This window comes from Solanum dulcamara, chromosome 11, assembly GCF_947179165.1.
Source record: "Solanum dulcamara chromosome 11, daSolDulc1.2, whole genome shotgun sequence".
NCBI classification, from domain to species: Eukaryota; Viridiplantae; Streptophyta; class Magnoliopsida; order Solanales; family Solanaceae; genus Solanum; species Solanum dulcamara.
The window spans coordinates 56,162,697-56,175,992 of record NC_077247.1 but is presented as its reverse complement, the minus strand read 5'-3'; the positions used below and the strand labels follow the sequence as shown (position 1 = coordinate 56,175,992).

The 13,296-nt window shown below is 35.6% G+C and overlaps 3 protein-coding genes across 3 annotated transcripts; all 3 read right to left on the bottom strand.

Annotated features, from left to right (window-relative positions):
* Positions 1 to 111: 111 nt before the first annotated feature.
* Positions 112 to 3,076, bottom strand: LOC129874248 (cytochrome c oxidase subunit 6a, mitochondrial-like). Its single transcript, XM_055949508.1, has 4 exons — positions 2,871 to 3,076; positions 2,387 to 2,493; positions 1,392 to 1,434; positions 112 to 479 (listed from the first exon to the last, which is right to left on the bottom strand). Exons 1-4 carry the CDS (start codon positions 2,974 to 2,976, stop codon positions 445 to 447), a joined length of 291 nt encoding a protein of 96 aa, XP_055805483.1. The 5' UTR covers positions 2,977 to 3,076; the 3' UTR covers positions 112 to 444.
* A 905-nt stretch (positions 3,077 to 3,981) lies between these two features.
* Positions 3,982 to 6,647, bottom strand: LOC129873341 (tubulin alpha-3 chain-like). Its single transcript, XM_055948419.1, has 4 exons — positions 6,332 to 6,647; positions 5,436 to 5,670; positions 4,972 to 5,342; positions 3,982 to 4,781 (listed from the first exon to the last, which is right to left on the bottom strand). Exons 1-4 carry the CDS (start codon positions 6,422 to 6,424, stop codon positions 4,125 to 4,127), a joined length of 1,356 nt encoding a protein of 451 aa, XP_055804394.1. The 5' UTR covers positions 6,425 to 6,647; the 3' UTR covers positions 3,982 to 4,124.
* A 250-nt stretch (positions 6,648 to 6,897) lies between these two features.
* LOC129872358 (LRR receptor-like serine/threonine-protein kinase HSL2) lies at positions 6,898 to 11,733 on the bottom strand. Its single transcript, XM_055947340.1, has 2 exons — positions 8,885 to 11,733; positions 6,898 to 7,557 (listed from the first exon to the last, which is right to left on the bottom strand). Exons 1-2 carry the CDS (start codon positions 11,466 to 11,468, stop codon positions 7,169 to 7,171), a joined length of 2,973 nt encoding a protein of 990 aa, XP_055803315.1. The 5' UTR covers positions 11,469 to 11,733; the 3' UTR covers positions 6,898 to 7,168.
* Positions 11,734 to 13,296: the final 1,563 nt, after the last annotated feature.

Here is a 13,296-nt window from a genome sequence, read left to right as displayed (position 1 = left end):
TACTCAATGACAGGCATAGTCAGCAATAATAACCACCAACATCCCTTAAATTATACTAATAAGAACGAATCATACAGAAGTACATAAACCATGAAGAAACGTTTGCCAGGATTAAAAGATGAAACTTAAGCCCGCATGTCAATAATATCAAGTATAGGATAGGATGTTCATGCATTAAGACATTCGGAATGGGCCATTAAAGAGCAACAATATCGAAAAGAATAACTGGAATGACTTAATCATCCCTCAATTCTTATTCTTTAAAAAGCACTACAACAGTAAACTGCAAAATACAGATACACCAAAGTAAAGGCAGTGATTTCTTGTACTGAAAAGAACCCACAGAAGACATCTTGTGAAAATTCAACAGCTTTCACACCACAAATGTGATGATACTCGCAGATGGACAGCAATTATTTTAATGCCTTCACAGAGAAACCAGTTTCAGTGGTGCTTGGACTCAAAAAGGCCATCTGGACCTGCATTCACCAAAGGCCAGAGAAAATGCTATTATAACACTGCGTAACCAGGTATCAAATTCTAAACGCAAGCACAAAATATGGAAAACATGGAAATTTCATCATCAGAAATGAGTATATCCTAGAAAGCGTACACCATGGTATGGGCCCTGAATTAACTATTAAAATAATACGGATACGCGACAACATGTTTACATTTAAAATGAGGCCTGCAGCAAAGGCACTCAAATCTTTTGAATATCAACCAGAAAAACAACAGATATACATATGCAGCAGAACATGACAATTCTGATTTCAACTTCTAATTTTCTTTTCACAACAGATGAAACTAGAAGAGAAATTCACTCATTGCATTATCAGTCCAAGTTGCCAACAAGGCAAAAACACCAGGCAACATAAAAATATGGGTTGACCTGAATTACCAACCACTCAACTATTTCAGCAGCAAACATCATCAATTCCAAAATGGATTAGGGGACACCAAGGGAGTAAATTGCATTTTATGTACCTACTTTAACAGTCGGGCAATTTTCTTCCTACTTTTTGTCAAATGATGCATAAAATACACTAACATAATGCCCTTGTGCTCAATTATTTAAACCTTTAGCATCATGTCTCAGGGAAAACAAGATCGTGCAAAACCAGACCCACTACTATCAGATATTCAATAAGGACAACATCAGGAAAACAGTTCCAACCCCTTCAGAACCATTGAAAGCATTCTGCAACATTTTTTAACCCGAAAGGATAAAAACGTACTACATCAGTAAAACTCTTCTTATAAAACAAGTGCTGGACGCCGGTAATGGCAATGCAACCATCAAAGGTCAGATACAGTCAAACCACCAAGCATGAGCCGGTAAATGTGAAATTATTGAGAGAAAAACAGAAAATGACTTGTCACATAATTACCCCATGGAAACTCCTTGTTGCGAATGTGCAAGTATGGGTAAGCCTGCAAGCAGAAGAAGAAAAGACATAAAAAAAAAAGATTAGGTTACACGGCGTGGGGGAAATAACATATTAGACTTGAATTCAAAAGCATGTAACAGCAAAACAATCTTCCACGTTGTCATCTTGAAGTAAATAGATTGAGACACCTAACTCATGTAACTATCCTTTGTAAAAATGATCAAAGCATTCATAATAATAGTTCTATACCTCTTCCACTGATTCAAGAAATCAAATTAATTTAACTAATCAAATTGGAACGTTGATATTCTATGTCAATTTAACTTCTCAACTACTATTTAAATTGATCTATCAACAAACTAATGGAAATTTAACAATTGAACACTAAAAGAACCATTTTCCAGTCATTGTCTTTCTTAAGAAACGAATCCCCCCTCTTTTACTTGATAAAAAAAATGTATGCCTCTTCTCTAACTGCCACCCCTTCCTTAGTGTTTCGTATTCCTTCCACCACCAATACATTGTTGTCCTCTATCCTTTATTGTTGATTCATATCTTGCTTCAACGGTCATTTTAACTACTTCCTTAGATTATTAGAATATTTCACATACAAGGAATAACTGAAATTTTTCAAAATATAGTGAACTCTTGTCGTCTTATTCATAGTATTTTATTTTCTCAGGAAACTAACCAAATTCTCCATCATGATGTTATCAAAAAATAAAAGAGTCGTCGCAGCTCACAACTCTCCTCTATAAATTTGAATTTAACACATTTAAGCACTTAAATATCTCCCTTGCAATAGGAAGTGTTGGTAAAATTTCCAGCTGCTTACACCTTATTTGTGGCAGTAGGCTAATTATGAATGTGACATATATATTTCTATACATTGCACTTATTTACACTGTCTTAAGGTCATTGAGAGGACTGAAGGATCAAACAATTATTTCCACTACTTGAAAAGGAAATAAAACAAATTCATTGACAAAGCTTACAGGAGGCTCTTCACTGTGAGGATGACCCTTCGAGAGATTAACCACTGCAAGAATAGTGCTGGATATTATTGCAACGTAAGTGATTTTCTCCCATTTAGAAGCTTCTCCTGGCCACAGAATACGAAGATATACATTCAAGTTAATCAACTATAACTCAATCCCAAACTAGTTAGGATCGTTATACCAATCTTATATCAATTCCGCTCAGGACAATTTTATACCAATGACTTGTCCTTTTTAAGGAAATGTACGTCTAAGTCAATTTCACTTTAATCACATCCCAACAGAATATGTGAATACAACATAAGATCTACAAGCGAATAAATATACGTGAGAAACTTAAAAATTTTCGCTTCTAACAATGAGCATATAAAAACGCATCCAGAAAAAAGAGAGGTGTATATTAAGGATTACAGATCGGATTGAATGCAAGCACAAGTGAAGAAAACCTAATCCAAATTGAGAATGAATAAAGATTACGTACGGGCCTCTTCTTCAACGGAGGCGTGAGAAGAGAAAGTCCTCTTGGAAGCCGGCGCGCGGCCGCGTAGGGCGGAGCGAATACTAGATCTGAACATCGCCGTCGCCATTTAGGGATCTTTCTTGTTCTCTATGATGGTGGATTGACTTTTCCGTCTGTGTCCCTTCGCCCCTTTTATTATTAACCAAATTCGCACGCTTTACCTTCTCGCATGTGCAAAGTCTTTTTTAGGTCCGGTATTTATGTAGGCCTATTGGAATGTTGACGAAATTTAAGGTGTCGTTTGTTTCAGATTTTTTTAAAATAGAGATCTGCAGAATTTTATTTTATATTTTTATAACAACAACAATATATTCATACTCAGTGAAATTTCATTATTTGATAATTCTCAAAAATTTAATTATTAATTTTAAATAGCTTAAACAAATATACTTTGAAAATTCAAAACATTTTTGCAGAACTCCAAAACAAAATATGTTAGCTTTCTAAAAATATTGTTGTTGTTTCTCTAATTATTAATACTCTTGTAGATATATATAAAAAAAATGGATTATTGAAGTTGGCCACCTACCAGACAAGTTCAATTCAAAATTCATTAAGAGTTTTTTAGAGGCTACTTTACGGTTTATTCACACTAGTTTTTGTCTATAAAAAGAAATATATTTTTCGTGAGATCTTGAATATTTCATAAATTTATTGATATTCACAAATAAATCAATTCGTCAAATAATTATCTTTCTCAAAGTTGAAGTGATGAAATAGAGTGGTCCCAATGTTTATGAGAAAGGATCTTGATTGAGAGTAATTAATTAATTGCATAACTCAAAACCCCAAATCAAACACAAATTCATGAAAAATTGGGGTAAAAGAAATTGATAACCAGATATCTCGATATATCGACTATTGTTCATTTTTATTTCTTTTAAAATTTGTTCAATCTATGTGAATGTCCTCAGAAAATTTCTTTTCCGTTTTGTTGTAAGCCTCATGGACGAAAGAACAAATCTTAAAATAGTAATATGATGAATATTCATTTATATAATCTCATCATTATTATACTTCTTTTTATCTTTCAAAAAATATCATATATTATCACACAATGAAAAGTTGTATATTTATCACATATTCAAATTTAGCGAGTACCTATATAAAGTGGAAATCATTTTTTACAATCAAATCAGTACTAAATAAGTGTATGCTGAAATCAAGAAAAGACAATAAAAAAAAATCTAATGATGCATCACACACTCTAACTCATTAGTATTCTTCTCCTTCACTACCCTCTTCACCTTGCCCATACTCAGCACCCACCTCCTCATAATCTTTCTCAAGTGCAGCTAAATCCTCACGAGCTTCCGAAAATTCACCTTCTTCCATGCCTTCACCAACATACCAATGAACAAAGGCTCTTTTCGCGTACATTAGATCAAATTTGTGGTCGATTCTGGAGAAAACCTCAGCAACACTAGTAGAATTGGATATCATACACACTGCTCTTTGTACCTTGGCCAAATCACCTCCGGGGACAACGGTTGGAGTCTGGTAATTAATACCACATTTAAAGCCTGTTGGACACCAATCAACAAATTGAATGCTTCGTTTGGTTTTGATAATAGATACAGCAACATTCACATCTTTGGGAACTACATCCCCTCGATACATTAGGCAGCACGCCATGTACTTGCCACGACGAGGATCACACTTGGCCATCATAGAAGCTGGTTCAAAAGCAGTTGTGGTGATTTCTGCCACGGAGTGTTGTTCGTGGTGAGCCTTTTCAGCAGATATAACTGGAGCATAAGACGAAAGCATGAAATGAATCCTTGGGTATGGGACTAGGTTAGTCTGGAATTCATTCACATCAACATTCAAAGCTCCATCAAACCTCAGAGAAGCAGTGAGAGATGAGATCACCTGATTAGAAGTTAGAAAAATCATTACATTTATAAGAGAAACAAAATCATACAAGGCAGTTCAATTGAGAAGGTATTTTCCTCCCTAGCCCAAATCGTAAGGCCCCAAAAAGTTGGACCCGAAGTAGACAACACTTTGATAGTTAAGCTTGAGCCGTTACAAAATGGCGGAGTTGTAAATGTGCCAATACCTGTGACACCAATCGGTTCAAGTTGGTGTAGGTGGGGCGTTCAATGTCAAGAGAGCGACGACAAATGTCATAAATGGCTTCATTATCAAGCAAGACAGCAACATCTGTGTGTTCCAATAGGGAGTGAGTTGATAGAACACTATTGTAAGGCTCCACAACAGAGGTTGAAACCTGAGGAGAGGGATACATAGTAAACCCAAGCTTGGATTTTTTACCGTAGTCTACTGACAAACGTTCTAACAAAAGTGAACCTAAACCAGAACCGGTGCCTCCACCAACGGCATTAAAGACCAAAAACCCCTGCAGACCAGTGCAGTTGTCTGCGAGCTTTCTGATCCGATCCAAGCAAAGATCAACTATCTCCCTTCCAACTGGTAAAGAAAAGAAAAATAGAACTCAACAATTAAGAGTTATATCACAAGTTCACATTAACGGCAGAATTGAACTGAGTGCAGAATGTATACTTGTATAGTGGCCTCGTGCGAAGTTGTTAGCTGCATCTTCTTTGCCACTGATCAATTGTTCAGGGTGAAATAACTGGCGATATGCTCCAGCTCTCACTTCATCAATAACAGTGGGCTCAAGATCAACAAAAAGGGCACGTGGAACGTGCTTTCCTGAACCGGTTTCGCTGAAAAATGTATTGAAGGCATCATCACCTCCCCCAAGAGTCTTGTCACTTGGCATCTGGCCGTCCGGCTATTAAACACACAATAATTCAGGATATATTATAGAAATGAGAAAAAACTGATTGACTTATAATTCACTCATTTCTTAAAAGATATGAAAAAGACAGAAACCGCTTATTTCCACACTTAGACCAATTTTCACTAAGAACAAATACTCCATCATGAGTTAATTGGCTAAGGAAAATGTATCACCTTCTATGAAGATATAACTCTTGCATCTCTATTAATAGCGAAACAATTATTTGCTTCTATCATTTTGGGATTTGTTATAACGAAAACTATTGTATCATTTTTGGTAGTCTTTTGATCTCATTGTTTGGTATCGGCATAAAAGATTTTTCGGAGAAAATAAGTCATTTTCCTTGTGAATATTTTTCATCTTCTCTAAGAAAAATATTTTCCATGAATATCCAATCCTTATGAATAAAAATCATTTTCCTTCACAAATACTTTAACTCCATATCGGCCGGTTAAACCAATATGTGGATACAGTCGTCAACATTAAATACACAAAACTACTATCGTTATTCTCTGTCATATAACCTTGTAGGATTACCATGTATCACATACTTTTATACACAAACAATTAAGAATAATTTCCATTCTGTTGAAAAAAGCTTTTCCTCGACGTAAACCAGATGAAAGATGTAACATAAAGAAAAGGAGAGGACCTGGATGCCATGTTCGAGGCAATAAAGTTCCCAGCAAGCATTGCCAACCTGAATACCGGCCTGACCAATGTGAACGGATATGCACTCCCTCATCTTTCTCTTTTTGTGTGTGTATTTTTACCGATATGTTTTTTTGCAGAATGAGCGAGCAATAGAATCAATGGAGAAGCTCTTTATGAAGACTTCCCACGATCTCCAGAATTTGAATGCTTTGCTCTGCTCCTCCCCTTCTTCTCTGATTCTACGGAGACATCATAAATAAATGGAGGGACAATAACGGACACACACACCATTGGTTTGTTTTTTCAAAATGAGGAAATATTTCTGTGTACTTTGAAACAAATTTGTATTACCTGCCATTTTTATTTATTTCCGTCAATAGATATTTCTTTAAAATATCTTAAAATCTTCTGCACGTTGGAAAAATAGACCAGAAAGAGCGAATATTCTAACTTTGACTTTGGGTGGATAAATTCCATTTTGTTTATTTGTTCGTACAACTTCTCATCAAAATTCCAGCAAAGAATAATTCATGCATACAGAATATAAAGTTCATATATTGCAAGTTTGCAACAAAAACTCAAATGTTTAGTAGTTATAACATGAGTTTTACAGGGTCAGCAAGCTTTTAGTTAAGCTACTATGTCTGCAGTACTGGAGTATCTAAACAAAGCACTTGCTAAATCAGAGCAAGCCAACTAAATAGACCTAAACAACTTACCAGATGACACTTAACAAAGCCCATCAAGCAGACCAAAACAGACACCTAATTTCACATTCTTTTACAGTTTATGCTATTATCAAATTACTTAATCAAGGACATGTAACTGTGAAAAGCTAATGGATTGTTTTAGAACGAGCGGAGGGGATATCCTTCAGCAATTCAACAACTCTTCTCATGGAGGGCCTATTAATGGGCAGTGCTGAAGTGCAAAGCAAAGCCACATCGAAAACATTTTTAATGTCTGCGTAATTGCTTGCAGATGGATTCATTCTCTGGTCAACTAGCTGGTTCAAATCAAGAATACCACTTGCGCACATAACAATATGGCCAGTTCCTTCGTCTTTCTTAGACGATGTTGCAACCTCCAACACCCACTTGACAATGTCCTTGTTCTCTCCAAAAGAGGAGTCATTAGGCCTTTTACCAGTTATTAGTTCCAACAGTACCACACCAAAGCTATAAACATCACTCTTCTCAGTGATCTTCAGAGTGTACGCATATTCTGCAATTGAAACAAAGGAATCGAGGTTAAGTTTAAACGTGCAGCTGCAAACCTTGGATAACACATTTGCCATCCCATGAGATATTTAGCAAACTTTAGCATCTTCCTAATCGCTAAGTAGCCAAGATCCAACTTAACAAACTGTTTACAATTGCAAGCGGAATGTTTTCTTTTGGACTAGTATCAGAAGGCCATCAAATAATTTCCATCAAGGATGTTGGTTTCTATATTCTTCTTACTTTTGCAAAGGAAGGGCAGATGGGCAGTCACAGACCAGATAGTATCAACTTTACAAAAAAGATGAAATTGTATGTCCAATCAAAGAGGACTTCATGGGAATAAATAGAATTTAAGATATTGATAAATTAGATAAATAAGCAACATTCCTTAGCACATGTCTCTTTCAATCCTATTCGTTCAGATCAAATCTTGAATGTGTTTACAAATGCTAGGTGACAGGACATACATGACCCTCCTATTTTTTATTCTTTCGATCAAATCTTGACTGTGTTAACAAACATTAGGTGACAAAATCATTCAATAATTTGATGTAATCTCAGAATTAAATATTACTACTGGAGTAGAATAAATGGTCATGCAGACTTCAGAAAACGGAGTGCCCAACTATGCTTTGATGTTACTTTGACAAATCCCAAACGAAACTCAGGATTAAATATTATAAGTAGTGACTACTAAATAGTCATGCAGACTTCAAAAGCGAGGTGCCCAATCATTCTTTGATTTTACTTTGACAAACCCTCTCGTTAAACTTGTAATCAAGCATTAGCAAGCAATAAAAAATTTGCAGAATTCAGAAACAGCGTCCAGTTAGAGGAATGACACTAGATGCTATCACTAAATAGAGATTATTAAGGTTTCCAATGTACTTATAAGTTTGAAACATCTACCCTAAAATCTGCTCTGAATTTATAAAAAAGAATCTAAAATCAAATCAAATAAAAAATTTAAGATAGTATGTGAAGTAACCAAAACTTCTACGTAACTATTTTTTGGATGTCCTTGATATGCCAAACGCAAGATATTAAATATCTCTTTACAACAAGTTAACAAAAAATAGAACAACAACAACAACAATTAGGCCTCGATTCCATACAAGTAGAGGTTAGTTTTATGAATTCCTGCTATCCATACCGTTTCATTTATGCCTATCTTGGTTCAATATTATTTTTTTTTAAAATAGTGTCCTTAGAACTAGATGTTCTCAACATTTTTAATTGGCAAATAAATTTCTAATAATACTAGAAAATTTCTAACAGTCATTGGACCCAAAATAAATGGTGAAAAACAATAAGGAGATTAAGCTTACCAGGCGCAATGTAGCCGTAGGAACCAGCAATATGGGACATGACTTGATCACTCTCCTCAGCATCCAGTTGCATTGCCTTAGCTAGCCCAAAATCAGCCACTTTTGGCCTGAAATCCTCGTCCAACAAAATGTTATTAGACTTAACATCTCTGTGCACTATTGCAGGCACAGAATCATGGTGCAAATAGGCCAATCCTTGAGCTGCTCCAACTGCTATGGCAAATCTCCTCGGCCAATCCAACAACAAGCCACCTTTTTCCCCATGTAATACATCTCCTAAGCTTCCATTCTCCATGTATTCGTACACCAATATCCTAAAGTCATCACCAATGCCAGTGTACAATAATTTCACTATGTTTCCATGCCGGACTCTCCCTAATGTCTCCACCTCTGACCTGAACACCTCCTCGGATCCTCTTTCCCGTTTAGCCGCCCAAAGTTTCTTCACCGCCACCATCTGCCCGTTTTTCAATTTGACCCGGTATACCCGACCCGACCCACCAGCTCCAATGAGATTGTCATCTATCAGTGCAGCTAACACGTCTCTCTCTGTGAAACCGACGCGTTGGAATGCAGTAATTCTCCACACACATTTACGCTTGCTCCGGATTGGTAGCATCTTGCTGGCCTTGAGTAAGACACAAACAAGTGACCCGACAAGTATGAAGGCAAAAGCTGATAAAATACACACCAAGTACAAGCTTACACTTTTGGGTCTTGGGCATTGGGGCAGAGGCTTAAGATCCAGACTACAAAGATCCGGATTGCCCTGTAAACCTGAGACAAAGAAATCGTTATCGAACCCAAGTGGCACTTTCCCTTCCAACCTGTTATTTGATACATTGAATTTGTTGAGCTTGAGCTTGCTCAGCTCCGACGGAATTCCGCCAGAAAGCAAGTTTGCGGAGAGGTCTAAGTAGGTTAAGACCGGTAACGTCCCAAGATCACCAGGAATTTCACCTGTCAATTGATTGTTGGCTAAATTCAATTCAGTCAAGTCATTCCAAGAACCAACAGATTTGGGAATTTGACCCTTGATCCTATTTTCTGATAGATCAAGCTTCTGTAACGTTTTCAATCGTGTGATACACGAAGGAAGCTCCCCTGATAATTGATTCTTGCTAATGTCCATGATCACAACCTCTTCCAAATTGCATATTTCTGCCGGCAATTCACCGGAGAATTTGTTGCCAGAGATGAGAATTTGTGTTAGGCCTCGAGCATTGGAGATTGAAGCTGGAATTGAACCTTGAAAGTTGTTGTTTCGCAGTTCAAAAAATGTGTATCCAGCAAACCCCCAGAAACCAGTTGGTAACTCACCAGAGAATTGGTTGTTATAGATACGCACATATTCTAGTGAATTACATTCCCCATAGGATTCTGGGATTGGCCCATTGAATTTATTATCGAACAGGTTCAAAATCCTAAGTTTCTTTCTAGAACATAGGTTGGGTGGCAAAGAACCTTCTAGACTATTGCCGGAGACATCAAACTCATCTAAGTCTGAACTTAAACCAAAATTTTGAGGTAAAGTACCTGAAAATCTGTTGTTAAAAAGCTTGAACTGACTAAGATTTGGGTTAAGAGCTAAATTTTCGGAAATTTCGCCTTCTAATTGGTTATCATTGAGATTTAGAGATTCCACGGGCAAATGAATAAGGGTTTCAGGTATTTTCCCGATGAGATTGTTCTCAGAAGCGTCAAACCTGAAAAGAGAACCAAGACCTGAAAACACATCCGGCAATTCACCTGAAAAATGGTTTGCAAAGAGCTCTATTTGTTGTATGGTTTTGAGTTCTCCGATGCTTTCTGGAATATTTCCAGAGAGATTGTTGTTTGCCACATCAAAATTCTGAATAGATTTCAGGTCTCTGATGGAATCTGGAATATTTCCAATAAGATTTGCATACCGAGCATAAAAAACTCGAAGCTTACCAAGTCGGCCGATTGAGGAAGACAATGGACTTGGCTTAAAAGGATTTGAACCAATTTCCAATCGAGTCAACTCGGTAAGATTCGTCAAGAACTCAGGAATTGAACCATTGAGGAGATTGTTGGCTATATTCAGCTGTTGTAATTTGGGTAAACGGCCTAAGCTCGCCGGAATTTCACCGGAGAAATTGTTTGAATTAACATCAAGGATGGTCAAGTTATCAAACTTGGTAATAAACTCCGGCAGCCGACCAACAAAGAAATTTAAAGAAATGTTCAGAAAGTGTAGATGCGAACAGAGTGACCAGGAGTCAGAGGAAATGGACTCACCAAAACTGTTATCACCCAGATTGAGCCTCTGCAAAGTCGAAATCCGACAGAAATCGCCCGGAAAACGACCGGAGATTCCAAAACTTCGGAAATCAATGGACACAACCTCACCGGTTTTCCGGTCACAGTCAATGCCGCTCCAGGTGCAAGGCGCATTTGGAGCAGACCCGTTCCAATCAGCAAGCAACCCATTCGGGTCACCGAGGTGTCCGGACTTAACCCGGAGTAAAATGGCGATATCCCGGGGCGATGAACTCGCCGGAACAATGAAGAAAAAAAAACTTATGAGTATCAGAAATTGAAGTTTCATGTTGTAATCCATTGTTGATTCAATGAAACTCCTTACCCCAATTCCTTAAAAAGAGAAGAACATTAATCAGAAACATCTGTAAATGGAGGTTGGATGTTGGGACGATAAGAGTTAGAAAGAGGTGGGGGAAATTTCTGCATGGATTACAAGTGTAACGGAAACAGATTTAAGGAGAAGAAAGAGTACTGAAAGTGTGAAGAGTGTTCACACATTAGAAAAAGCTAGCATTGGACTCTAATGGCGAGAACAAGACAAAGAGTTACAGTGACTTAAAGCAGGGTAATGATAAGGTTTCTGGACGAGATTTTTTTTTATATATATACACATAACACATTGCATAATAAATTTAATTTAATGTATATTAGAGATATTTATTACAAAGTTCTTAGTTGTCAATTTAAATCATAAAAAAAAATAGCTAAATTTTGTTTTTAAAATTAAGAGGCACATAAATAAATAAATAAATAAATAAAATTAAAAAGCTAATAATATATATATTAGTCAAACTACTTTCTTAATAAGAATTGTTTGTGTAAAATAACTATGGAAGTATTTAGTACTATACTAACTTAAGAGTGTAATAAAGTATCACAAAAAGATTGACTATAGATACAACTGACGCAAAATCTTGAATTTAACTTACTTTTTTTTTTTTATTAATGTCATTAATTAACTTTCTTAGAGTATGCATTTTAAATGGGAGAGAGTAATAATGGAAATAAAGTAATTAAGCTTTTATCTTTTTTTTTCTTGGAAAGAAAAAGAGGAGTCAAAGGAGGATGTATCATTTCAAATTTTGACAATTTATAGTTAGGGTGGGCACTTTTTCGATGAATATTAGAGTAGTTCCTGTATGGCGCGAATATAATAAACTTAGAAATGGGAATGGAATTTAGTTGGATTCGAATTTTTGGGTTTATGGAGACAGGGTAAGAACCTCTTCAACATTACGTTACTTGGGAATCTAACTACACAAATTTTAACAAAATTTCTTCTAGAAAAGTTGTCACACTGCTTAAATTTGAGGCCAACATATATATATATGGGGGAGAAGCACTACAAAATGATGCTCCATACAAGGTTTATTATCATGTTTGGACTAGAAATTTTTGTTATTACTTAACTATCATATTATATTTATATGAACCCTCTCAGCAAAATAATATACAATATATGGCTTTTTTTTCCCTGGCAAGTGTTCCCAATTTTAGAAAAACATTATCCATCAACTTATTTTTCCATAAATATATAGACATGGACCAGTTAATTAAGAAATTAGCTAATACTCCCACTGTTTTTTTTACTTGTCAAAAAATTCTTAATTTGTTTTTTTTTTTATTTGTCAAATTTGACAAATCAAGAAAGTACAATTTTTTTTTACCTATTATACCCTTAATTTATTGAGAGAGTTAATATTTTTGGTATCAAAATGTTTTGAAATTTGAATTATGATTTTAGTGATTAATAAGGGTAAAATGGTAAACTCACTATAGCAACAATTGATTTATTTATAAATGTGGCAAGTCAAAAATTGATAAGTAAAAGGAACGGAGGGAGTACTAGCATTAGTTATAATGATTACTTCATTAAATTGCACTCTATTTCTCTTTTAAGTATGGAAAAAATCTTTTAGAAAGTAATATCCATCATTTATTAGGATAAAAGTAAATAAGACAGAAATTTTACTTATGTTACCATTTTTTTTAAATGACGCTTATTTTGGTTCAATTTTAAAGTATAAAAAGACATTTAAAATAGATCGGAAGGCATTTTATTGGGATTCAAATCTCTTGAAAGAATCTGTTAAATGAAAAACGAAAATTCACTATTTTCCTTTTTT